At 39.7% G+C, this 26,663-nt stretch overlaps 1 protein-coding gene across 8 annotated transcripts in view; it reads left to right on the forward strand.

Annotated features, from left to right (window-relative positions):
* The window catches only part of diaph2 (diaphanous-related formin 2), a 419,173-nt gene that overhangs the window by 82,723 nt on the left and 309,787 nt on the right, over positions 1–26,663 (forward strand). For all 8 annotated transcript variants that reach the window (XM_057348933.1, XM_057348934.1, XM_057348932.1 and 5 more), the window contains one exon: positions 20,645–20,784. In XM_057348933.1, the coding sequence (XP_057204916.1) occupies positions 20,645–20,784 (140 nt within the window). The remainder of the gene's footprint in view (positions 1–20,644; positions 20,785–26,663) is intronic.

Below are 26,663 nucleotides of genomic sequence, written 5' to 3' on the forward strand. Positions count from 1 at the left end.
GTCACACCTGTCATTTCTTTGCATGCTGGGTAGAAGATCAGCTACTTGCCTTAACATGATGTACAGTGACACCGCACACCATCGCTTTATGTAGAGAACCGTGTGCATGTGTTATAACATTATCTTCCACCCAACCCTGACACACATTTACTAACCAGATAACATGCACTTTCTATTTAAAGCACTGGCAAATTAACAGCAACGTGCAAATTGGATATCGAGGAAGGCTCGTTCGTTTCCCTCGTCTCATTCGTTAACAAATCGCACAGCACCCTAACAAAGAGTAATTATCTCACCTGCTTTCACTTAGTCCGACTGTTCGGTCTCTCTGAACGAGAGCCTCCATCTTATTTCAGCGTGTCCTACTTCGGTACCCGAGCAGAGAGCAACGCAGGAGCTCCCAGACCTCGCCACGAATCCACGGGAGGTCCCTAAGCCACCCCGCGCCGGCTGCAGCACAGGCAAATTGCCACAGCTGAGACAAGTCTCCATTCAACAGGCTAATTAATCTTGCTTTGTAAGAGTAGTCATGCCAGAACCTCCCTGGGCCAGGCTGCTGATGCAGGCCTTCTGAAGTTTGGAGGCTTCGTTTATGGGCAGTTAAAGATCCCCCGTCTGTTATTAGGTGGGAGCGGGCAGAGTGGCCGTGATGAATAGGTATTTCAAACGCTATTGAATGGACAGAGAAGTGAGGTGGAAGCGATTTAATGGTGCGGATGAGAAGAGAAACAGCTCGTGTTTGCTCAGATCTCAGGCTGAATGAAGCCAATAATGCTGATTTGGACAGAGGGTCTTAAGAAAAACCGACAGTCTTTGCTCCCGGTTTGCTGTAGCTTGCCGCTTTGAGATACGGCGGTGCACGCTGTCGGCGTCATCCGCAAATGAGCTCGGAGGCGATGATGAATATCTGCTCTTTAATAGCTATTGTGTTTTTCTGACTTGACACCTCTTTAGCATTTTAAATTGATTCCTCTCTGTGGAAAACAGTGGTGAGACCAAACAAACATGACCCTCTTTGGTTATGTGAGATAAATAATGCCGTCTACCCAGAGCAATTAAGGTTGGCTGTAAAGATTTTTTGGGCCACTGCTTTGTGTATGCGAGTTATTAAAAAGCGGTTTGCACACAACACTGTAAACATAGCTTCGATTTTGTCTGTCTGCCTGTACGTATGGGTTTAAGAGCTGAATTCAGATTCAGTGGGATTTATTAGAATGGTACAACGGTAAATACACACAAATGTAGATATATATACAGAGTAAAGGGAATATATTTAATTGGGGGAGCAGTTTTTAATGGTTAGTTATTATAGAATTTTCAATAAAAATACAGAATAATAATGTAGGTTTTTAAGAGCGTTGAAACGTTAGATGAAAAGGTTTCAGCTTCTTTGAAAAATGATATAATTTACATATCTTAAAATAAAACATTTTAGGAAATTAGGTAGGAATTTAAGGGGTTGTTAGATTTGTTAAAACTGGGCAAAGGATTTTAAGTTTCCGTCATGGTTTGCATAAGACTGCATTTGGAGAGTAATGTTTTTAATTAAGTGTTGTTTTATGCATAGCTGCGGGAACGTATTTTGATCAGTGTTTGCTGCAGGGTGGTTGTTGTTTTTTTGCCTGGGCAGAAGTTATGACTGCCATGGGCGAGCCGCTTAAGTTTAATGTTAATAAATAACGGAGGCAAAAATTAGTTGCTTCCGAGAATAAAGAAGGATGCCAGTGTGATTGTAGGATACAGCATAAAAACAAACACATAAACGCATGTTATATGTATGCCTATAGCCTAAGCACAATCTGTTGTACGAAACTTGCTGCGCGGTGGCAGCTTAACCACCCAAACATCAACCTATAATAAACCATGGGAAAACCAGTCACGCGATTAAACACAACTGCATGCTGCACGGCGACAACACATAGAAATCAATCTGTAATGTTACACATTCTGCCTGTAGACCTAGCCACAATCTCAAGTAAAGAAATAACTGTCTTACATTACTGCTGGCATGCATGCAAAGTAGGGTTGTCACGGTACCATAAACATGTCTTACGATGCTATACCAGCTGAAGTATCTCGATACCAAGTAGTATCACGATGCTGTGCCATATAATTCAAATCTATACAACAAACACAGATTTAGATTTACTAACATTTTGTATTTACTATAGTAAACTGTATTATACTGTGCACTAGAATATGTTGTTGTATTAACTGTAGTAATTGGATAAATTGTAGCAAATACATTTACATTTAGTCATTTGTAAATACTATAAATACTGTAGTATACTTAAATATTTACTATGATAAGACTCAAAAACACTAGTATCTATGAGTTTTAATAGTTTACTGTAGTAAATACTAAAGTACACTAGATCATTTTTCACGTAGGAACTAATTCAAATGTTGGACAAATTTAATTGATACAGCAGTCTTTATAAAGGGAAATATTAGGCTTACTTTAAATGCAGAACTAAAACGGACAGTAGGTGGCGTCAATTTTCCACTGAGATAGTGAATCATTTAACCAACTCTTTCAAAACGCCAATTTGAATCATTAACTCGTCCGAGACATTCAAAACACACATTCATATTGGAGATAAACACCGCAAAAAGGCAGATGTAAGTGTTCAAATAAATATTAATGCGCATATGCAACATTAACTACGGTACTACGATACTACCGTTTCAAAAATAGAGAGGCATCGCGGGTATTTTGAAGCTTTAGCATCACGATGCTACCGTAGCACCGGTACACCGTGCAACCCTAATGCAAAGTCCCAAAGTGGCCTTTCTTTCTGAGTTGATGCTGATGAAGTCCTACATGAGGACATTAATGTTCAGTAAAAAAAGTCTGAAATTCATTTTTGTGCCATATGGACAAGACCGCTCGTGACACTTGACCTTCACTAACGAAGTGATGTCATGAGACACTTGTGTTGTCATTGTAACAGTAATAGGGATGTAACGATTCACTGTGAGCCGGTTGAAAATTGGTTATAATGAGTGACGATTCAAATCGGTTGAGGTGTGAACTGAATCGCAATACATTTTTTGAACAGCAGGGGCCGCTATTTTCACTGCAAATCTAAACGTGGACATGCTGATATTTCTTAAGTGCAAAAAAATCCAAGAAAAGCTCAGACAGTATTAGTTTGTTTATATTAAAGAGACTTTTTCTATTATTAATTTGTTATAAAATTGCAGTTTAGTTTTGTTATTTAAAATAAAACATTATTTTATTATACAAAGAAACGTGAAGCATTTAAGAAATAATGCAAGGGAAGTTGTTCATTTCTAATTTGTTTCAACTCATTTTGTAAAAATAAATCGTGAGTAAATCGTGAATAAATCGTGAATAAATCGCATCGTGAGATCAGAATCGTGACTCGCATCGTGAGCTGAGTGAATCGTTACATCCCTAAACAGTAACGTTATTAAAACAAAAACAGTAATGTCATTAATGTTTTCAATAGATATTCGTGAATAGACACTTTAATAAAATGTATTATATTTATTTTTGACAAAACATATTCATTTACGGAGTGTCTGTTTACACTGAGTACAAAGAGCCAGCCCAAGGCAGCAATGCTTTTTACTCTAACCAAAAATAGCTGTATTTTCTTTGGATAAAGTAGAAACAGTGGTTAGATGCTATTGATACTTATAAATAGTGGCAGATAACGTTACTATTTTTACCATTAAACATTATGCAATAATAACAGAGTGTAAATCATATTTATAAAAATTATTAAAATGATGGCAACTTATTGAGATATTAAAGCCCTACACCCCTAACCTTACCCTAAACCTTAACTTTAAATATTGTCTTATTGTCTTATTGTATTGATCTGTATTGTAATTGAAAATTCTTTCCTGTGGCTCAGTGGATAGAGCATGGCGCTAGCAACACCAAGGTAATGGGTTCAATCCCAGGGATTGCACATACTTAGAAAACAAATGTATAGTATAATGCAATGTAAGTCGCTTTGGATAAAAGCGTCTGCCAAATGCACAAATGTAAATGTAAGAAAAGGTAAAAGAGCTATTTGAGTGAGAGTTGGATTAGAACCCCGGTCTCCAGAGCCACGCTATACAAACTCTTTACGCCACTGGAGTCGCCGTTTGAAATAGCGTCGTTCTTACACTTTCTCTATTCCAATCACATATTGGTGGGCGGACCTAGTGCAAATAGTCTCTGCCGTTATTTATTTATTTTTGACACTGTTTCAGTTTTTCTTTCGCTCGACTCAAGTGGGCAGCGGCTATGGTTTTATGTGCTTTTTAGTATCGAGAAACACTTGTGTTTATTTTTCGTTTATCTTTGATATGTAGAAGAGTTTGTAATATTTATGTGATTTGAGGTAACCATTGTACAGAAGAGCATTGCCTGCTTAGTCTGTTGCCGGTTACATGTTTGAACTTGACTTTCTGTTGAGCTCTGTTAAAGAGTTCACCCAAAAATGAAAATTCTGTCACCATTTACTCACCCTCAAGTTGTTCCAAACCTGTATACATTTCTTCAAAGAAAGATATTTGGAAGAATGTTAGCAATTTTCAGTTCTGGGACATCATTCATTACCATTTTAATTTGTCCTACTATGGTAGTCATCTCCCATTGGATATGATGCATGACAATTTTTGAAAAACATTTTTGTGTAAAGGTTGGAATTGAAAAGGATTATAAAGGTTAGAATTGAAATCAAAAGCACAGGGGATAACCAAAATAAGTTCAGAAATATAAGTATTTATTTTTTATGAATTCAGAGTTGATTTGTCTAATTTGTGTTGGCAGGTCCAAGGTTTATTAAGCTTTATGTCAACATGTCTTTGCGAACACGCGTCATCTTGAAGACTCATCAAGGTCAAGATCAGAGCTGTTTCAAGGGTGAATGATTAAGTATATAAAAAATAAACTTTAACTTAGTTAAGTAGTTAAATGTGTCTTGAATTGAAAATCACCCACAATTTAAAAATAAAAATATATATGTATCTGTTCTCTGTCATGGAGATTCAGCTGAATCCAGGGTGTCTTTCAGTAAGAGAGAAGCTTCACCTGCTCAGATGTGGTGTCATTAATCACCACCGTCCTTTTGCCTGAGCAGTTCAGCAGCCAAACGTCAGGCCAGTGTCACACACACATCTCATCCCGGCAGGAACACCACCCGGCCGTTAGCAGTTAACTCAAGGGGCTCTGTTTAGCCCTCACTAAAAGTTCCCCAAGTTCACCACCACCACCACAGGCTTCTTCTGTTCCTGTTCATCTCTGTCTCCCTCTCTCCATCTCTTCCTCCATCTCCACACCAATTCTCTCGGGCACCCCAGCTGCTCAGCTGTCAATTTTTCAGTGATGGACTCTAAACTAAGTTACTGTTCTAGTTGGAGTTCATCTCTTTCTTTCAGCCTTCCCGTTAAATCTAAAATGTGAGGCATCGGCTCATTTGCGGTAAACACACAATAAGAACGGCTGGTCCATTTGTTAAGTGTAGATTGTGTGTTTTTTTTAACCGTCGGTTCACATCAGACTGTGATGCTCATTTATTTCCTCCCTCACGTCTCCCTGCTTGGTGAAACTGTTTGGGTGGCGCTGCTTCTCCGTTGTCTGCAGGAGTCAGTTCATTAGACCCATATGCTAGAATCAATTCAGCAGAGACTCCAGGCTGAGCCCAAATGAGATCGGCTGTGATTTACCTTTTAAATGGGGCTCTTGTTTACACAGCTATGACACCAGGTAAATATGCTAAAATATTGAGCTCGACTTGATTGGGCTCCGCTTGCCCTTCAAGGTGCTAGCGAAGTTAGCCAAGAAAACTTGCCTATATTCTCTTTCACGTGTATTGAAAGGGAAAGTCCATGCAGACCTTTTTAAGACTATGAGCTCCATTGACTGCCCTTTGCAATTGATTGACCAAAGGATGAAATAAGCACTCGTCTATGTGGTGTAGGGGGATCACCGTGAAAGCCTTTTCTTCTCTGGCCTTTGTCTGCATGCAGGCAACAGCATTTATATGGATAATAAATTCAGCAGTAAAATAAACTTTCATGCTGGTTTTTGCTGGCCAAAGAAAGGTGTTAATGTGCAGTCTGGGCATTTGTCTCAGGTGTCTTATTCTCTCTGCGGTTGTGTTTAAAAGTAGCAACAATACTAAGATAACTGCATATTTCGGTAATGCTACACTCTTAAAAAAACGTGTTAAATATTATCACATTTTCTGTATTACAGATTTTTAACACATTATGTGTAATTTAAACACACGGTGTCATTTTGTGTTTATTGTGCATTAAATAAATAAAAGGGACAACGCAAGTTTGAGTTAAAAGTAACTAGAGATGCACCAATACTAGATTTTTCCACCGATACAGATAGCTGATTATTCAGAGAGATATCTGCTGATGCCAATTCTGAAGATTAAATAAATATTTCTTAACTTTCTGAATGTAATTAATTCATATAATGACTATTAATGTGGAACATCAAACTGGTGATTTTCTATATACAGAGCACAAATTCATTGCATTTTCCTGTCCTCTTTTGATTGACAGGATACAGTATATCGGCACTGATCATTGGCTGTTTTTCAACTATAGGCCGATAGTGTGAAAATTTGCTTTAACAACGGATACCGATTGTTGGCTGATATATCAGTGCATCTCTAAAAGTAACACAAAGTATATATTGTCTTTAACTAGACACAGACATATGTTAAATTAAGAACTGATTGTGTTGTTTTAAACACAACAGTTTTTAGAGTGTATATGATTGTTTTGTAATAGAGTGAGCTTTCAAAAAAGAAAACAACAAATTTTAGATGTTTGTGTGCTGGTTTTCCGGCTCCAGAGGTTTAATTGTCATCTACAGAAAGCAAAGTAAACTTTGCATAATTGATTTTTTAAGTGTTTTTTGGGGGGCAGCATACTATGTTTAAATGTTGTAAGACAAAACTTCTTAGATCCTGCACTGTCTTTGCGGATTGTATTTGTGAACATTTTTCATTTACTCTCTCAAACTGATTGAGTTTGTAATTTACAGCACGGCTTCATATTCCATGCATTCCCCAAACATGCTGCTCCTTTTATGTGTGATGTGTAGCCAAATACAACCGCTGTGATTTTTCTCAGTAGACCAACTGTTGTCTTTAGTCTTTGCTTTCACCTGACAAGCTTTAAGCTGGGTGGCAGAACTGATGAAGTGATCTTAATATTGTTTCTTGCATCAAGATCCAGGAAAGGCATCTCACACCTTGCTGCGTCTCCATTTTCTTTCTCTCAATAAGGGACCGATGAGACAGAGTGACTTGTTAGTCGTCCTTATCCTCAAAGTGACAGATGTCCCTCCTGTTAGGCATTAATTAGTTTCTAATTGAAAGGGTTGATTAAAATGCAAGAAATCTTGTTTGTGAGCTTAAAACATTCACAGTACCGCTGAGCTACTAAGAGCTGGACATGATTATTAAAGACAGACGAAAAAAGGTCAAGTTTTGCTCTCTGACTCAAACACGCTTAACCACAACTTTAAACTGCTTATGATGGGATTTTGTCAAAAAGTGTTAGAATAGAACAATTCGTAAGATATTCTTTTACTGTATTTCTTATTAATCTATTGTTTTAAGACCTTTTTAAATTATATATTTAAGGTGCCAAATAGGGGTGTGCATCTGCACTGGTCTCACGGTTCGATTATGATGTCAAGGATTCGATTCGATGTTGCAATGCATCACGATTGTGTTGCATCATCAATTTTAAATATTACCGCACGAGTAAGTCTGTCTCCCTCCCTCACACTTTAACACTGAGTGCGTTTACATGCACAGTCTTACTCCGATTACGCTTAATAAGTGTAAAACGGTTTTCTTTTATCGGGGAAAGCTTATAAACGGCGTCAGCAAAACCTGCTCGGCAGAGGTAGTTTTTTGCCCATTACTCCGATTTCGCGCTGCACGTAAACTCCTTTACCGGTTTTCTCTCAGTTTTGTTTATGTGCGCATGTCTGACAGCGCTATAGTAAAAGTCCCAAACGGAAGTTATAGTAAAATAAAGTGTACAAGTCCGCTCTAGAATCTTGCAGTTGTTGTAGAAACGTCAAAATGAAGAACTATTGTTGCATATGCAGGTACTGCAGACATGAGAGGAGATACAAAAATACAGCTTCTGACCGTTTTCCCGCTGCATTTTTAATTACAAAACAGACTATTAACGATGACGTCACTGCACGTGAGAAACCCGGCAAGTCTCTTACTGTGCATGTAAACACGTGAAAACAGGTTTCTTTTTAAGCTGATTTTTGATAGATATCTGTTTATTTTGTGCATGTAAACGCACCCAATGTCTACATCGCACGCCAGCGGTGCTGTGAGACACGACAAAGACAACAGAAACTATTAAGAACAAGGCGCTTGTGGCACCGCATCCAGTGGGGACGGAATTTCTGTATATAATAGTCTTTTTTCAGGTCGCGCCGCCCGCGTGCAGTGTAGACAAGTTGTAACTGTTGCAGCTCTTTCTGGTCAAAGCCTCGAATATACGGTTTTGTGGTACACGAATTAAGTGTTTGGCACGAGTAAATTACATACAAAGTCAATGCAAAGATGCGCATAGACGCGAACTCGCGGCAGGCGGTGCAAATGACGCGAATCGGGTGGCGCGTTTGAGAATTTTCAACTGGAGCTATGAATTCGCGCGAATAGTTTTCACGTCACTCACGCGAAAATAACGAACTTTTCCCGCGAGTAATAAAGAGCGTGGAACGCGATTGCTCGCGTTTGGTGTGAACGCAGTATGAAGCCCATTGCACATTGAGTCCGAAATTTGCGTCCGAAATTTCCGCACGTTAAAAAATAAATACGACCTCACGTTGTGTCAATCACATTTACACACTGCCTCCGATATTTTCGTCCGTCATAAAAAAATTCTTACCGGGTTCGATTTTCTGCGTTTTTTGCATCCGTCAAGCATTTTGAGTGGCCTTTTTTAACAATTCAGAGACACCGTACAAACGAGAGCCTAATACGAAAAAACGCATACGAAAATTTCGGACTGTATGTGCAAAGACCTTTAGACTTTATCATGTCGAACAAGCGCTTCATCTTAAACAACTTTAAACTGCGGTTCAAAGTTCAAAAATACATGAAAATGCGCTTTATTTACAGTACACGCAGCTTCCTCCGCGCACACACTCATCTGAACTTGCCAGAAAGATATGATGTTTAATTGCATGTTATAATAATCAATTACTGTTGTATATGTTATGTTGTATGCATCGATGCAGTAATCGTTCACATCTGCATCGCGATGCATCGTAAAATCAATTATTTTGACAGCCCTAGTGCCTAATGCAAATCATTTAATTTCTTTTTTGGGGCAGAGCTGTCTTTGATGTACAAATATTTTATTAATGTATTCATTTGCCATGCTTATTGAGGCTGCCCTCATCTCCGGAATTTTATTTTATTTATCAGTAAACAGCCTCAAGTTGTTTGGAACAGGTTGGTTTTGTCCTCTCATCTTTCCATGAATTTCAGAGTTGCAGTGAGAGGTGTTTAGATATATCTGACTCCAGTAATGTTTTATAGATCATTTCATATTTCTAGATTAAAAAACTGAACATTTTCTTCGGAATCAATTTTGCATGGGATGGAATGTTTTTAGGCTTGATTTCCTGCATGTTTTTCTCCCCGTCCTCTTAAGAGAGAGTTTGGGAATGGCCTAATTGAACCTACAAACGGCAGTCTGACTGTCCATACTTGACCTCCAAAAGTTTTAAAAAATCGAAGGTGAAGGTCAGGGCATCTTCAACAATCTGCTGCTTAAACTGACAATAAACCACTAAAGCCACCCTTTTTTCGCTTTGCCTGATGCACACTGACCTGTTTTAACAGGTCTTCACATGGAAATGATCAACAACATTCACTGCAGATTTATTTACAACCAGAGCTTAAACAGAACGTGCCAGACAGACTCTCACAATAACAGTGCATCACCTCCATCTTAAATGTATTTGTTCTTGACACCTTGTTGAGGTCACTGAACTAATAATGTTGTTTACAGGTCTTGAATTTATATTATGTTTATTGTTTTTGAAAATTGATTTCACCTTAATAAATTATTTTTTGACTAAGCATTTTTTATTTCTTTCATGTAAACTATAACTTCTATGCTCCAGGCTTGCAGTGTTTCGAAATGGCTTGTCTTTTTACATGAAGTATTGTAACCGTCCTCCTGCTTGGTTGTGCAAAGATTTTGTGTTGGTGTGTGTGTGTTTACGTTTTTGTTTTTTAGTATGTTGTTTATGTTTTAACTGTCTTGTTTCAATGTCACGATCAAAGCCACCATGGACAAGATTTGCTTCATTCAAGTTCTGCTAAAGTGAGCAGCCACAAGACGTCAAGAGCTGAGTTTTCATGTTTTTTAGTCTTGGGTGCTCATGTGCACTTTATTCGACGGCAACGGTCTTTACCGTTGGGCTTTATTTTTGGATATCAGGGTCTTTGTCTATATGTAAAAAAAACCACGCTGATCGTGTCCTTATGGCCTCTGCTCTGTCGGTTTAAAAAACATGCACTTGCCTGGTAGTTCAGAAGATAAAGGAAAGCATTTACATCAAGTCTTGAACATCATTTTATTGAGGAGTGCAGTAATTGAGGTCACTGCATCATCTGATCCCTGCACATTTGAATCTTTGCCAATTATATTCCTGGATAATTTGCTTTCTTTTATTTGAAAACGTATGGGATCCTTCTACAGTACATTGCATAAAAGCTTCATAGAATTCTTTACCTTATAATTTGAGTAGATTGTAAAGTCATGACATATTAGTCAAGAATAAAGCTTTGCGACATGTGTGCTCTCTCCGTCTCTGTTGTTGTGTGGCCCACCGGTCTTCTGCATTCTGTGCATCACCTTCCCAAAGGCTTTTGTGACTGTGGGGCTATTAAACTAAATTTACAGGGTATTAGACTTTGCATGGGATGGAATGTTTTTAGGCTTGATTTCCTGCATGTTTTTCTCCCCGTCCTCTTAAGAGAGAGTTTGGGAATGGCCTAATTGAACCTACAAACGGCAGTCTGACTGTCCATACTTGACCTCCAAAAGTTTTAAAAAATCGAAGGTGAAGGTCAGGGCATCTTCAACAATCTGCTGCTTAAACTGACAATAAACCACTAAAGCCACCCTTTTTTCGCTTTGCCTGATGCACACTGACCTGTTTTAACAGGTCTTCACATGGAAATGATCAACAACATTCACTGCAGATTTATTTACAACCAGAGCTTAAACAGAACGTGCCAGACAGACTCTCACAATAACAGTGCATCACCTCCATCTTAAATGTATTTGTTCTTGACACCTTGTTGAGGTCACTGAACTAATAATGTTGTTTACAGGTCTTGAATTTATATTATGTTTATTGTTTTTGAAAATTGATTTCACCTTAATAAATTATTTTTTGACTAAGCATTTTTTATTTCTTTCATGTAAACTATAACTTCTATGCTCCAGGCTTGCAGTGTTTCGAAATGGCTTGTCTTTTTACATGAAGTATTGTAACCGTCCTCCTGCTTGGTTGTGCAAAGATTTTGTGTTGGTGTGTGTGTGTTTACGTTTTTGTTTTTTAGTATGTTGTTTATGTTTTAACTGTCTTGTTTCAATGTCACGATCAAAGCCACCATGGACAAGATTTGCTTCATTCAAGTTCTGCTAAAGTGAGCAGCCACAAGACGTCAAGAGCTGAGTTTTCATGTTTTTTAGTCTTGGGTGCTCATGTGCACTTTATTCGACGGCAACGGTCTTTACCGTTGGGCTTTATTTTTGGATATCAGGGTCTTTGTCTATATGTAAAAAAAACCACGCTGATCGTGTCCTTATGGCCTCTGCTCTGTCGGTTTAAAAAACATGCACTTGCCTGGTAGTTCAGAAGATAAAGGAAAGCATTTACATCAAGTCTTGAACATCATTTTATTGAGGAGTGCAGTAATTGAGGTCACTGCATCATCTGATCCCTGCACATTTGAATCTTTGCCAATTATATTCCTGGATAATTTGCTTTCTTTTATTTGAAAACGTATGGGATCCTTCTACAGTACATTGCATAAAAGCTTCATAGAATTCTTTACCTTATAATTTGAGTAGATTGTAAAGTCATGACATATTAGTCAAGAATAAAGCTTTGCGACATGTGTGCTCTCTCCGTCTCTGTTGTTGTGTGGCCCACCGGTCTTCTGCATTCTATGCATCACCTTCCCAAAGGCTTTTGTGACTGTGGGGCTATTAAACTAAATTTACAGGGTATTAGACTCCGTGTTTGCTGTGGAATACCGGGAGAAAAGATTCTGATGCTGTAATCTCATCATGTTATGCCACCTGCTATTGTAGGAAGCTTTTCAGGCAGCCTTTTTTAAATCAACCCGTAGCCATCACTCTGCATCCTTGGATGACTTGGCTTTATGCCAGAGACCCGTGTTTTCCCCCATAAGCAGAAAATTGGGATTCAGATAGTTTTGTAAGTGCTGCGCTTTGCATTGTTTTCATCTAGATCTTCCCCAGCTGCTTGTGCTGTACAGGAGTGCTGTGTGCTTTTAACAGCAGTGCTGTAATGTGTGGGTGGAGGATGTGAGCTGATGTTGGATGGATTCCATTTTAAAGTGACACGCTGGTAGTGTTAAGTCAGCTAAGTGCTTGTGGCCTGGTAAAACAGCGTGTCTGTCGCTCAGAAGCAGATGCGTTTAAATGAATTTTCGGGGTTAAAAACAACTTGAACTGTATCGACAACATCTGTTGCGAGATGTTGATTACCGCTTACTATTATAGTCTATGGGGTGAGACATTCTGGAATGTTTAAAAGCAATTAACATGCTTGCTTATAATGTACAGCTCATATTTTAAGTCTCAAAAGCTTGTATCGAATCTTTTAAGCATCCCAACATTTCCGTGTACTTCCTGACTGGGTAAATAAGTCGTTCCGTAAGCACGACGGCTGGTCTCCTTTAAGGCCACATAGACCGTTCCCTGTGGGACATCACTCGTGTGTTGTTCTTAAGAAAAAAGTGCAACGCTGCACATCCTGATGGGAAATAACTCCGCAAGCGCAGCTCCCTAGACACATCAAAAGACTTATCGTTGAGTAGCAGGGCATGTCCTCGGGGTCTTTCGGTGGGTGCTATTGTCCACGCGACGCAACTGATGCTACTTTCAACTGAACTTTTAGACCAGAAAGCCTCTGGAATCTTCAGAGAATGGGGTTTGTTTTGTTTGTGAGAGCTTTCTGTTTGCTTGTTTTCCTATGGAGAAGGTGCTGGTTCCCTCTCTATAGGACTGTCAATCAAACGCTAATGAGCAGTATATTACGGAGTAAAGCATCGGCAACCACTTGGCTTTGATATGGCTTCGTGTGCACTAATTGCGACGATTATATCTGTATTATTTTTCAAAAAGATCAGTGGGGCACTCCAGTAATTTTCATTAATCACCTAAAAGGAGAGGTAATTAAAAACCCCATTATCACCAATCATTTTGGGTGTTTATGGAGGGTTCCGAATATTAATATAATTTAATTCACACAAGACACTGAATGCACAAAAGATTATTTCAACGTAATATCCCGCTGTTTCATAGCGCGCGTTTCTGCTCTCTGTGGATTTTTGCCTTGCTAGTTTTGTGCTGTTGGAGTTGTTAAATCACATCATTGCAGTTGTGTTATTATGGTGCGTTAACCTGACTGTCACGCTTGTGGGTGCATGTTGGTGATAACTTGTTCTTTACTTGGTTTCTTATTGCTGTCATTGAGATATCGGTCACGTGAAGTATGGAAGAGATAGAGACGTGGGGGTATCGGCTGCAGGTTTATCTAAACATCTGTTTAGTCTCTGTTAAAGTAACTCACTCATGAACCATAATTTAACAGACTTATTCCGGTGTGGCGACCTCACGTGGAGATAAATTACATTCACAATGTGTGAAGCGCTGCTATCGCCCGTGTCCATCAGCTCGTAATCATGCTTTCCCTTCACACATATCAGACTGCAAACAGACAGACATCTGCTGATCTTGATCCAGATCTACAGTAGAGCGAGATTATTCTGGAGCATCCAGCGTGCAATTGACTAGTTAATCAAATTCTTCGTGGGACGCTAAGAAGGGCTGGTCCCTATGCAGTTTGTGGCTGTCTCACAGAATTATCAAGGGGTGCAGCAGAGCAAGAGGTTTAGAGAAATGCAGTTGGCCTTGTGGTATGAATGTGCTCCTCCTACTACTGGGCACTTTTGATATCTCCTTACTTAGTCACAACATACTGATATATGATGACCATAACACAATATGACTTTACTTGTTGAATATACTTGTTTTTGCATATATTCATTATTGCATGTATTGTTTATATATACACACCAACAAGGTGTATCATATACATCTTTATACACACATTATGGTAAGGGAGTCTCCCTCTGTGTCTGTCCCAAAGTGATATTGACTGGCTCACTGTTGTAATTGTTCCGTGCACTATTGTCTCTTTCAGGAAATGCTGTTATCGACAAGTTGGCATTCAATAAGACTGGGAGATGAACACTTTGGGCTTTTGGACCAAAGGACTGTATTGGTCTTTTCTCTTTTATTTCTTCACTTTCTTGCTTTGTAGACTATCTAGTAAGGAGCAGCGTGGATTCTCAAAAGGGATTTATTTGGGATGTTCTACGCAGGTAGCAACTTACACAAGTGTTAGGCAAAATTTATTTGAAACTATTTTTATAAATTTATTTCAAAGGGATAGTTCACCCCAAAGATGAAAAATATGTCATCATTTATTCAGCCCCAGGTTGTTCCAAACCTGTAGAAATGACTTTGTTCGGATGAACACAAAGGAAGATATTTGGAAGAATGTTAGTAACTAAACATATCTCTTCCCCCATCCCCCCATAGTAGGGAAAATAAATACTATGGGAGTCAATGGGGGATGAGATCTGTTTGGTTACTGACATTATTTCAAATATCTTCCTTTGTGTCCACTTTCTTTCTCTTTACAGGTTTGGAACAATCTAAGCCTGAGCAATGTTGACAAAATTTTCATTTTTGAGTGAACCATGCCTTTAACTATTTTTATAAATGCCTTACTATAAAATGAAATGCATCAGTCTGTTTTTTACTTTATTGAGCCGTTGTTTTCTATACGCAACCTCACTGCTAGGTGGCGCAAAATTTCATACACTGGACCTTTAAATGCTGCCTACTTGGGCGCACCACACTAGGTGATAGACAAGGCATCTATCTCCTTTTCTCGTCGTTTTGTCTCTAGCTCTCACTCCATCTGTTGGATGGTCCCCCTTTTAGTGTGCTTCTTTTTTTCACTTTCACTTTCCTTCTGCATTCCTCAGTATGTTCTTCTTTCTCTGTCAGGAGTTTCTCTGGATCAGCACTCAGACCGTTTCCTCGTTCTTTCCAGCTAACAGCAGAAACCCAATTACAGTGAACTATTGAATGTGGCTGTCTGCATGATTAGTGTGGTCTGGTGTAATGTTGATATCATCCGAAAGGATTGAGCTGGCCAGGGTCATTAAGCAGCATATTATGGCCTGTCTTTGGTTTCCAGAGCTAAAGGTCAATGGATAGTGAAACCAGGAACTGTCTTTTCTTGAGTGGATTAGATTGACGCTTCTGTCTGTTTTTGGTGAGGAAAGGAATCCAGAGAGCACTTTCACCTCCGCTATTCATTACTTAAGGTGGTCCAACAGAAAGTGTGTAGCCTTTTTGTACAGTTCTCAGAATCCTGGTGGTATTGCATAGAACATATTGCAGCTGTCCTTCTAAAACCTTGTATCTCCAGTTTCATGTTTTTTTATGTGCCATAAATCAATTATTAGTCATCCTTTATGTTTGTAACTGGGTTTTGCAAATATCTAACCAGTAAAACGTATCAAAAAAGTGCTTGTAAAGTTTGCCAAAGCAGTATTCGTTTTAAAAAGTACAGTTTATTCTGTTTTCTGAAAAACAGCGAATTTGGACATCCAAGGTTTCGGAATGACAGCGGCTGTTGTGGGTTTGCTATGTAGTTGCTAAGGTCTTCTGGGCGGTGGCTGTGCTGTTGTCTGAATCCAGTGGTATTCTGGTCTCTAGATATGGCCCGGTTCCTTCCTTACATGTAAATAGTAGTTTTGTGCCTTATTTCACCACTTTCACATTAAAAATCTCTTAGAAATGTATTAGTATTAGCTCTTTTTAACAAGATGCAGAATTTAAGGTGTCATTCATGTTCGTAGCATGAAGTGTGCCAGATGAGTAAGTTTAATACTTAAGGACAGGGATTTAAACAAATCCCCAACGCTAGTCTGAGCAATAGTAAAAGTGATGTTTGCCATAGCTGTTTAAGCTAAGCGATGAGCTGAGGTATCTTCATCTGCCTCTGGATTCTGTCTTTGGCAACAATTTATAAAGAGTGTCTGCTGAATGATTGAATTACTGATCTTTGATTGACAACTTTCGTTAGAATGGTTGTTTGTTGTAAGATGCGAGAACCTGAGCATGTGAGAGCGAGTGATAAGGAAATGCATGTTATGTAAAACAGATCAAAATTCTTCCCGCTTTTTCCAACTCAAGCACATTTTGAATGTATAAAGGTACTCAACTGCTGAGCAGCCATCATTTGGTACTCTAGTGAAGTGGAAAGCAGCCTTCCCAGTGCTTCAGTGAGTGGATTTGAGGTACAGTAGCTGTCTTAAGCAGGTCTGGAAAGAGCCAGGGGCAACTACAGTTAGTAGCGACAGTAATAAGGGAAGTAACATCCTCTCTCCACACACCCCTCATTACTGTATTCAGCCAGCTTTAAGCTCACCAGTCATTTTAGGGTCCCTCAGATCCCCTCAACAGAACTTGAGAAGCAGATGATGCGAGTGATCTTTAGTCAGATCCAGATCAAGACAAATTCAAGTGTGAGGATCTGCCAGAGAAAAAGAGTGTAGTGAAATGGGTTGGAGAAAAAAGCATCTCCACTGTGGAGAAGGTCAGAGAAGGTGACAGAGTAAAAAAGGAAGTGCCTAAGTGAGTTCACCTCAATTTACAGTGCAATCTCACTGTAGTCAGTCTGTTTTTCGTGAACCTCAGTGTATCTGTGCTTGTTATTTACACATGTGATGGTGCCAGAATGCAGGTCAGTGCAGACGCGCAGCTGCCAGTCAACATCAAGGCTGGTTTCATTACCTACAACCTAACTCATCCTGTCGTTTCTGCCACCAGCTCCCGCCTACGTCCCTACGACTGTTTAGACCTAATACCAACACCTGCTGATCGCACCAGAGCAAATCACCCCACTGTCTGCTATGTTTACAACATGTTCTGCAGGCTCAACACATACAGTGCCTCCCCAATGCAGCCCCCCCCACCTGCCTACAGTAATGGCTCATTTATTCTCCTGTTGCTATATAAACCACCACTGCTGTCTGTGTCAGAGTTTCTTTTGACTGTGCCTCGACAGAGAAGAAGGGGACTCCGTCACACAAAGATGCCCTGTTTATTCCTCCCAGACTGCCTATTAGTGCTGCCTGCCTGCTGGGAAAACCAGATCCCGGGACGACGGCTTTGGCGAATTTTTATATCGGAGGAGAAACCGCTAATACTATCTCCATACTACCCTACATACTTCTCAGTCTGCATTAATTCATCTTTCCGTCTACAAGGGTGCCCCTTTTTCTTTCCCGCCTCTTGTTTGGCAGGTTGTTGATCTCAGACGGAAAAAAGTGTTAAAAAAGGGAAGGAACACGCAGATGACATAGATAAAAAAGATGGAACGCAACGGCGGAAAATAAATAAATAAAAACAAGGAAATTGACAAGCATAAGAATAACTTAGAAATGAAGTAGAAAGCAGTAGTATGGCACACTTTTGCTTCCCGTGCCCAAGGGGTTTTATTGAGCGCAGTGCAGATAACGGATTGACAGTCATCAGTCCACCTGCCTGCTGTGTTAGAGTATAGACTGTAGTCACCGAAAATCCACAGTCTTGGCAGCACACAGAGAAATTGATTTTAGCTCGTGCAATCGTCGGCTTGTTTATATAGGTGGAAAGGGGTGGTAAGACATTCTGACACAAAATTGATGTTATTTTATCTGTTTTCAGTTCATAATGAGGTTTTATTTTACACACCCCTGTTTGTCCAAGGGCTGTCCTCAGCTGGGGAAATGAATGAGCAGATAAGGAAAGAAATGGGTAAATAAAAATGCAGCATATATGCACAAATAATAGTAGTGAGGGTTTGTGGGTAAAGAGTACTGAGATTTCACGTACCGTTTAGAGCATGTAGTTTACAGTTACAGTGAATCTCCTGTCAATCAAAAAATGTCAGGTTATTTTAATTATTTACCATAAGCATAGTTTATTTGATAGTTTTAATAACATTTTAAATGAGCTTTTATTTTTATATTTTTATTTGTCAAGTTCAAGTTGGTTTATTTTTTGCGGTTTTGCATGTGCTTTGGTCTTATTTATTTTTGTTATTGTTATATAGGTTTAATTATTTTCACGTCAGTCTTGGTTTTAATTTGGCTTTTATTCATTCCCGTTGTGTTAATAATTTTAGTGCCTCAACTTAAACTTATTTTAGTTTTGTTAAGGCAACACTTCTAATTTAAGCTTAGTTTACTAATGCATAAAATATTTCTGCCTGTATTTCATAGGGCTGTGCAAAAATATTGATACGTGTAACTATCGCAAAATTTTTTTTTCAATAGTGTATCGATAGTGATACCTCTACTATCGATAATTAAAAAAAAAAATCATGTCATACATGTGGCCAAAAGTAAGTGAAAGCGAGAATGGCGAAAAATATAAGAAGGCTTGGAGGTCTCAGAGCTGATGTGTGGGTGTGCTTTGGTTTTCAAAAGAAGTCATGCAGTAATGAGTTATATAAAATAATGCTGTTTTAGGCTTCGCAAGTCATGACACAAGTCACTTGGCTACTGCAGTGCATTAGACAAAAAGTTTATTAAGAAAAGTAACAATGACATGTATTGTGCTTTCACGGATGTGACACCAGCGCATTTACAGCACGGATGAACGAGAGGTTTTATTCTGCCCATGGTCAGTGTTTTAACTGTAATGCACCACAACATTCAAGTGTCTTGCATGACCCACCTTATTCCCCTGTGCTACCCACTTGAGGGGCGCAATCCACAGTTTGAGAACCCAAACCTCTAATCTAAAGGTCCATGCATCACACATCATGGCCACTCTGCAAGGGATGTTTTTACACTTGTCCTTACAGAAAACCCCCGGTGGAGCACAGCATGTTGTATTTTTAGCTCTACTTTTTACATTTTCTATTTAAAGTATTGCAATATATCGCAAATGTGTGTCGTATTGAAATACATAGCAATATATTGTATCGTGACCCCGTGATATGTATCGTACCGGGAGGCACTTGCCAATACACAGCCCTAGTATTTCATTAGACATTTTTAGTTAACGATAATAACCTTGCTCTGTATATGAACTGTATCTAACACTAAATTGGACTGACCAGTAATTTCTGTTGGCGTTGTGTAAGTGAAGGTCTTCAGTGTTTAACTTTGTCCAGCCCAAGAGTTAAAGGGATACTCCACCCAAAAATTAAAAATCTGTCATGGATTACCCCCCCCAAGCTCTCTGTTGAACACAAAGAAAGATATTTGGAAAAATGTTAACAGCTGACATTTCTGGGACATCATAGTAGGAAAACTTAAAATGGTGTTCAGAGGTGCCCCAGAACTGTTGTTTTCCTAAATCTTTCAAAACATTTAATTTTGTGTTCAACAGAACAAAACAAAAAAAACGATACAATCATTTTCCTACTGTAGTAGATTTTTTCAACATTCTTGGATGGAGTATCCCTTTAAACAAAATGTTGTCCATATTAGCACAAAATGTTCATAAAAATGCTTTTGCTGATAGTTTACTCTTGTGTGTGGGACTCATTAAACTGTGTGTACTGTAGAATTGGCATGCGGCAGCTCCTGCTGACTAGACTAGCTGGTATCTCTGTGTCAGTCATTGCTGTGGGTGGGAAGTGTGCTGATTTAGGGAGGAAGTGAGTCTGCAGTTATGGAGGGTTAGTAATCATTCTCACCTGCTGGAGACTGGAGATACAGCTGGGAGCACATGGGTGCTGCCTGATCCACAAATCAGCTGTTTGTAACTACATCCCCCTCCTACGATTTTCTGTCTGTTGTCAGATGACGAAAATGGACTTGATTTGAATTTGTATCAAAAAACGTATATGAAATCTTCTGCCATCCCTTTGTTCGTTTACTAGATTTTATAAGTGTCACTTTGTAAGCCTTTCGAATTCAGATTACCTCATCATTTGTTATCAACCAAGTATTACTGTAGCTCAATTGATAGGTCATGGCACTAGTGACATCAAGGTCACTCGTTCAGTTTCCACAATAAACTTGTATACCTTGAATATACTGTAAGCCCCTTTTGATAGAGACATCTATCAAATGCATAATATTCAAGTAACAGCAGGATCTAAAAATCGAAAGGTACTGTAAGGCCTTTTCCTCATTCTTATCATGCTCATGGACTAAAGCAATGGCTAATACAGATGTTGTAATTAACACGTGACAGGTCTAACAGGGTGTAAAGCGCAGCGGTGCAATGGTTGATCTCTTAATGTGTCTCGTTCCCACAGGGTGGACTGAGGAACAGCAAGCACGAGTGTACGCTGTCGTCACAGGAGTACGTGCACGAGCTGCGCTCGGGGATCTCCGAAGACAAACTGCTCAACTGCCTGGAGTCCCTGCGTGTGTCCTTGACCAGCAACCCCGTCAGGTGAGTGCTGCGCTATAGTGTTGTCACGATACTGGAATTTCTAACTTCGATTCAATACCTAAAAAAATATCGATATTCGATACCATTTTCGATACCACGGGGAATAAACTGCCATAGCAATAAGGCCCTAATAAGCAATAGCAATATAGGCCTTTTTAATTTTTATTTGAAGTTAAATTGAACAAGACTAGACAATGAGGTATATACTTTTACATTATTTATTAATTGTTAATCTAATGTTAATTTTACGAATACGTTTACTATTTAAAATCAAAGTTGTATTTGTCAGTATTAATGGACCAGACCCTGTTGAAAATTTTAATGCTGAAAGTTTTAATGCTGGTTTGCTGGTTTGTGCAGGTTCAAACTGTTCATGTGCTGGTTTAAGATGGTCATATACTGATTTAAGATGGTTCTTAGCTGGTTTAAGATCAAACCAGCATCGATCAAAACATACCTTACCCAGCATATACTGGATTTTTCAACAGGGGAGCTTACATAAATAGTTGTATTTTTTAACTAACAACTAACTAACATGAGATTAATAAATACTTGAACAAATGTATTGCTCATTCATTGTTCGTTAATGTTAGTTAATAGCCTACATTTTTATTTGGCTAAATTGGCTTTTATTCACATAGGCCCATACTGTAATCATTGATCAGCGCACATATAGACAGAAACGCAAACTTAAACGCAAGAAGTGTTGCAGATACTCCGCACTGGACATCTTTCTAACATTAACAACTTTTAACCGGAGCGAATGAGACGAGTGGATGAAATCATTGAACAGCGCACATACATTGAGCGCTATGGTAAACACTGGAGTGCAAACGTGTATCACACGCGATAACTGTTGTGGAGACTTTACTCGCACCAGCATCATTTCAAACATCAACTTAACCAGAGCGAACGAGACGAGTGGATGAAATCATTGATGAGCGCACATAAAGACAGAAACGCGTGCATTAAACATGAGAACTGTTGCGGAGACTCTGTACTAACATAAACAACATATAACCAGGGCGAATGAAACGAGTGGATAAAATTATTGATCAGCGCACATACATGGATCGCTGTGGTAAACACGGGAAGCGTAACGAGCGTGCACCACGCCAGATGTGTTACTGAGACTCTGCACTGGCCATCTTTTCTAACATAAACATGATTTAACTGCCACAAACGAGTCAAGTATGTGAGAAGAGGCGGGGCTCTGTTGTTATGCGTTCACGTGCAGTGTGTGTTAACTCGCTGTCGGAAAAGACAAAAGAGAGCGTGAACACGCAGCTGATATCGATACGCGGGACATGGGTATTGGAACCGTTTCAGATTCTTCAGTATCGATACTTATCGAAATATCGATATTTTTGACAACACTACTGCGCTATTTATCCACCCACATCCTGTCTGCAGCGCTAAGCATTTCAGTTTCAACCTTTCATCTGTAGGTTTTGATGAAGATCCTGACACATCAGTACTCATTTCAACCACCCTCTCATTCCGAAATGAAAAGTTAAACCTCATTTTCCTTTCCGCAATCTTGCAGGAATTCTTTCGGGATGCTAATTGGAAATCTGTCAATGGGTCTTTCAACCTTGTCTTCAAATGGATCCCCAATTCTGGTGAAGTGAGCATAGCCCATAGCCTTGCTGCCTAAATGAGTGTAGCCTCCAGTCAATTTGAGGCCGGCCCTGTCATCTCATCCTGCTTCTATCTATTAAGGTCTAATAGATAGGAAATCCTTTTTTTATCCTTCAGACAGCCAGTAATTCTCTGAAACGTTAATAAGCGCAGTACCACCACCAGGCCAGACGCGTTCCCTTTCAAGTCCCCCGCTAAAGCGCCTCTCCCGTCGTTGCCCGCCTGCTTTTTTAATCTGTTTTGATCATGCCTAATGTACAACTTAAAATGATTTTCCATTTCTCAAAGCCCCCACCCAGCTCATTTCTGGCGAGCTTTTATTGGCCCCTCGTAATAAGGCCCGTCTCAATTCCCTCAGCCCGCTCCCATAAAGTTGTCTCACCTCCCCTCTGGTGGACGGGATCTTCAAATTTAATTTGGTCCCAGTAGCGCTGTGGAACACTATGTGACAGCAGACCCTCTCAATTATTTACCAGAGCACTGTCTGAGAGATGGCTCTTAATGTGAATCAATGAGCACAGCATATAAAGTGGTCATCACACCATCGGCAGGCAGACAACCTCTTTAGGTCCACCGTTGCTCTCTGGGAGATGGGACCTTCTCAGAGCCGAACACAACTGTTATTTGATCCACCGCATTATGCTGGCATCGGTTCGGTCTCGCAGGAGAGATCGTGTGTTCAACACCCACCCAGCAACAGATGTGTTCTGCACTGGAAAGCAATTAATAGACGCCCCTGCCCCGCTCCCCAGATGCCAGGGCAGTGCAACGATTCGAACCCTGAAATGACTGTGCCATTGTTATCCCGTTACAGAAAAAAGCCCAGAATGTAAGTTGTAGCGCCTCAAGGTAATCTCTTGTTATTGCCCTAATTAAAAGAATGCATGGCATCTTGTCGTGTTGTCTTTAGCTGATCATAACAGTGTAGAGGCCCCGTGTATCCAATTATTTACTCCACTGTTAGCCATTAATCATAGGAAACAGATACGGAATGTTGTTCTTTAAGAAACCCATGAGAAAAAAAGATGATGTGAAGTTCGGCCTTGCTGGCTGAAGACGCTGTGGCGTCAGCACATCCTCTCAGTAAAAGGGCAGTTTGTGCTGAGGGGCCACCGAGGCCAGGACCACCCTCCGGGCGTTTGCAAATGGCTGAACTTGTGAGTACCGAGAGAGTGGTGGGGCATTGAGCGCTGTCTCACCCGCCCACTGAAGGTCAGGCCTTACTGGGAGAGAGGCACCCTGGGGTGACGCGGTGTTCAGAGATGCTCACGACTGCGCTGGTGTATTTCTTCTCCGCCTCCACCTTTCTCCTCAGTCTATCCGTTTCTTTTAACAGTGCTGGGGGGATATACAAGCTTCCCAACTGTTGTGCGGTGTTACAATTAATATGAGTGGAGCTAATTATTACGGATCACAAAACAGGAAAAATCCGTCCCGTGTGCTGAATTCAGTATGGTAATGTAACCTTTACAGTGCTGGGGGTTTATGTATTTGGGACAGCCGTGCAGAAGATACCAGCTTAATGCACTGGTTTATAACCACAGTCTGTATTAGCGGACAGCTTCATGGGTTTCAGCTTTGTGCCGTTTTGTAAGGACCATCTAAAAATGATTTGATGACACAGATAGTGGCTAATTCTCAGGCATTAAAAAAGTAGCCTCCTTCGACCTAAAAAGTATCGAATAAGAAACTAATCTGCATTCCATCCCACACAGGATGAGACGGATGCCAAAAAGTTAGTTTAATTCCTATGGGACCTGACTCACTTTTCTATAAAATTCTGGTTAGGTTTTTCATATTACACTACCTGTAAGTTTTGAAATGTTTGGACATACGTCTAGAGTACGTGCTGAATGAAAAATTCATTTGTGATGAAAATGACCTCAAGTTCCTTCCCTTTGCCAAGGAGCAATTACTCATGAATCCCGTCAAACCTTATCTCCTCTCCAAGAAATATGTTAGTGTAAATTTATTTTAAGTCATGATTCCTGCAACATGCTCTGCTCCATAATAATCACAAAGTTCTCTCAGGTGCGGAGAAACGGTGATGGCGACGGTTAAAGCATGAGTGTAAAATGGCATACTTATCACAACCCCTAATACAAACTAATGGCCTTTGTAATGGAATACTAATTGTTACTGTATGCCAATGGTTGCCAAATTTTAAAGCCAAAATGTTATTATGGCGCTGACTATTAACATGTGTAAGTGAGATGTAGGATGGTGTGTTTCCTCGACATACTGTATGAGGTTAGTGGTTCCCAGTCCCAGTGTTTGATTTGTGTTGGAGATAAACTCTGCAGTATTTGGACACCTCTAATATATCATTGCATTGGAATTAAGGTTCTATCTGCATTCTGAACAGATTTGAGAAAAGAAGATTATGTAAGACTCATTTTAGTGAGATGGATGGGCCTTAAAGGGACAGTTCACCCAAAAATGAAAATTCTGTCATCATTTACTCACCCTCGAGTTATTCCAAACCTGTATGAATGTCTTTGTTCTGATGAACACAGCGAAATGTATTTGGAAGAATGCTTGTAACCAAACAGTTCTTGGCCACCATTGACTACCACAGTAGAGAAATGACAATGGTAGTCAAAAGTGCCCCAGAACTGTTTGCTTTCCTACATTCTTCAAAACATCTTCTGTTGTGTTCAACAGAACAAATACACTTTTTGTACTACGGTAGTCAATGGTGGCCAAGAAGTCTTTGGTTACAAGCATCCTTCCAAATATCTTTCTCTGTGTTCATCAGAACAAATACATTTATACAGATTTGGAACCACTTGAGAGCGAGTAAATGAAGACAGAATTTTCGTTTTTGGGTGAACTGTTCCTTTAATTCTCATTCTCTTTGTTTTTGTGAACGTGTGCTACTGTTGCAAATGAAAAGTGATATTTGGTGTAACTGTATGATGACAGAATTGTTTAACATAAAAATAATACTTTTGTGTCTGAACATCTAAAGTAATACGCTTTCCACTATTGTCGATTTTAGTCTTGGCACTACCAGAACGTACTTTTTTTGTTTGGCACTGAGTTTTTGTCCAGTCTTTGTGTAGTTTCTTACACACACGTGTCTGGCAGTAATTCACCTGCATAGCATGTCCTGTTTTATTACAGCTAGAGCGGTTTGATCATTAAAAGCACAGCAAACCAAATGCATTCGGTAGCCCCCAATGATCACGCAGAATCTTCTGTGTGTGAATTTTGATTAACTAACAAAAAACGACATTATTGCACCTATTATTATAATTTAAAGTCACTCAATTAAAAGCCTCATGATCAGGCATGGCAGTAAGAGTATTCACTACCAGACTCCAATGTTTTGTTTCATTTTCAGTCAGGAAATAAGAATAAGGAGAGCGGAGCTACTGTCACTCTGTTAATCTTCTCTCATGGTTGGTCTGTATTTATCTAATGGTTTAATTGTCTGGGCTGAGCACCTGTCTGGCTGCCCAGGTGGCTGCTGGGCTGCAGAAGACTTTCATTTCCCTGTAGTCCCTCACAGGTGTGGAGCTCACAGCCTCACATATCCACACAGATGGCTACGCTCGGGGCAGTCGCAGCCTCTTCCTTGAACATTTCACTTTTGGTGTTTTTGAACTGCTGTTATCCCCCCCCCATTCCCCCATTGTTCATTTTGGTAGAATAAAATGATTTGGTTATAGTCTTGCTTCATCATCTTGGCTTTTTTCTCACTATGCATTCATCTCTTTCTCATATGAAAGCACACTTCTTGTTTCATTAACTTCGAATTCTCCGACTCCCCCAAATGCCAACTTACAGATAATCATTGGGTCTTATTTCCTCATTTACGGGGAGTTAATATGCACTCTAACTAATGGCAGCCATTTTCTCCTCCCTCTCTCATGGTTTTACTTCCCTCTGCTTTTGTTTCTTCCCGATGGAGCTGTACAAACAGTGCCACGGGCATGCAATGTAGTGCATGAACGAAATTACAGTGCAAGAAGTAATCCACAACTTTCTTAACACCCACTCATGCATAAAACCCTGCAGCGTTGTCATCTGTTTCAAAAGCTCTTACACTCGGTTTCTTCTACGTAGCAGTGAAATCTCAGCGGCGTGCCGGATGCGCTGATTCTTCATCAACGCTTGTTTCATCGATGACACGGCACCATTGCGTTCTGAAGGGCTCGGCTTTTCACTTTTCGGTGCTGAACTCATGATATTACACTCTCCATTTTAAATCCCAACTGTATTTTCCATATTCA

This window comes from Triplophysa rosa, linkage group LG13, assembly GCF_024868665.1.
Source record: "Triplophysa rosa linkage group LG13, Trosa_1v2, whole genome shotgun sequence".
NCBI lineage: Eukaryota > Metazoa > Chordata > Actinopteri > Cypriniformes > Nemacheilidae > Triplophysa > Triplophysa rosa.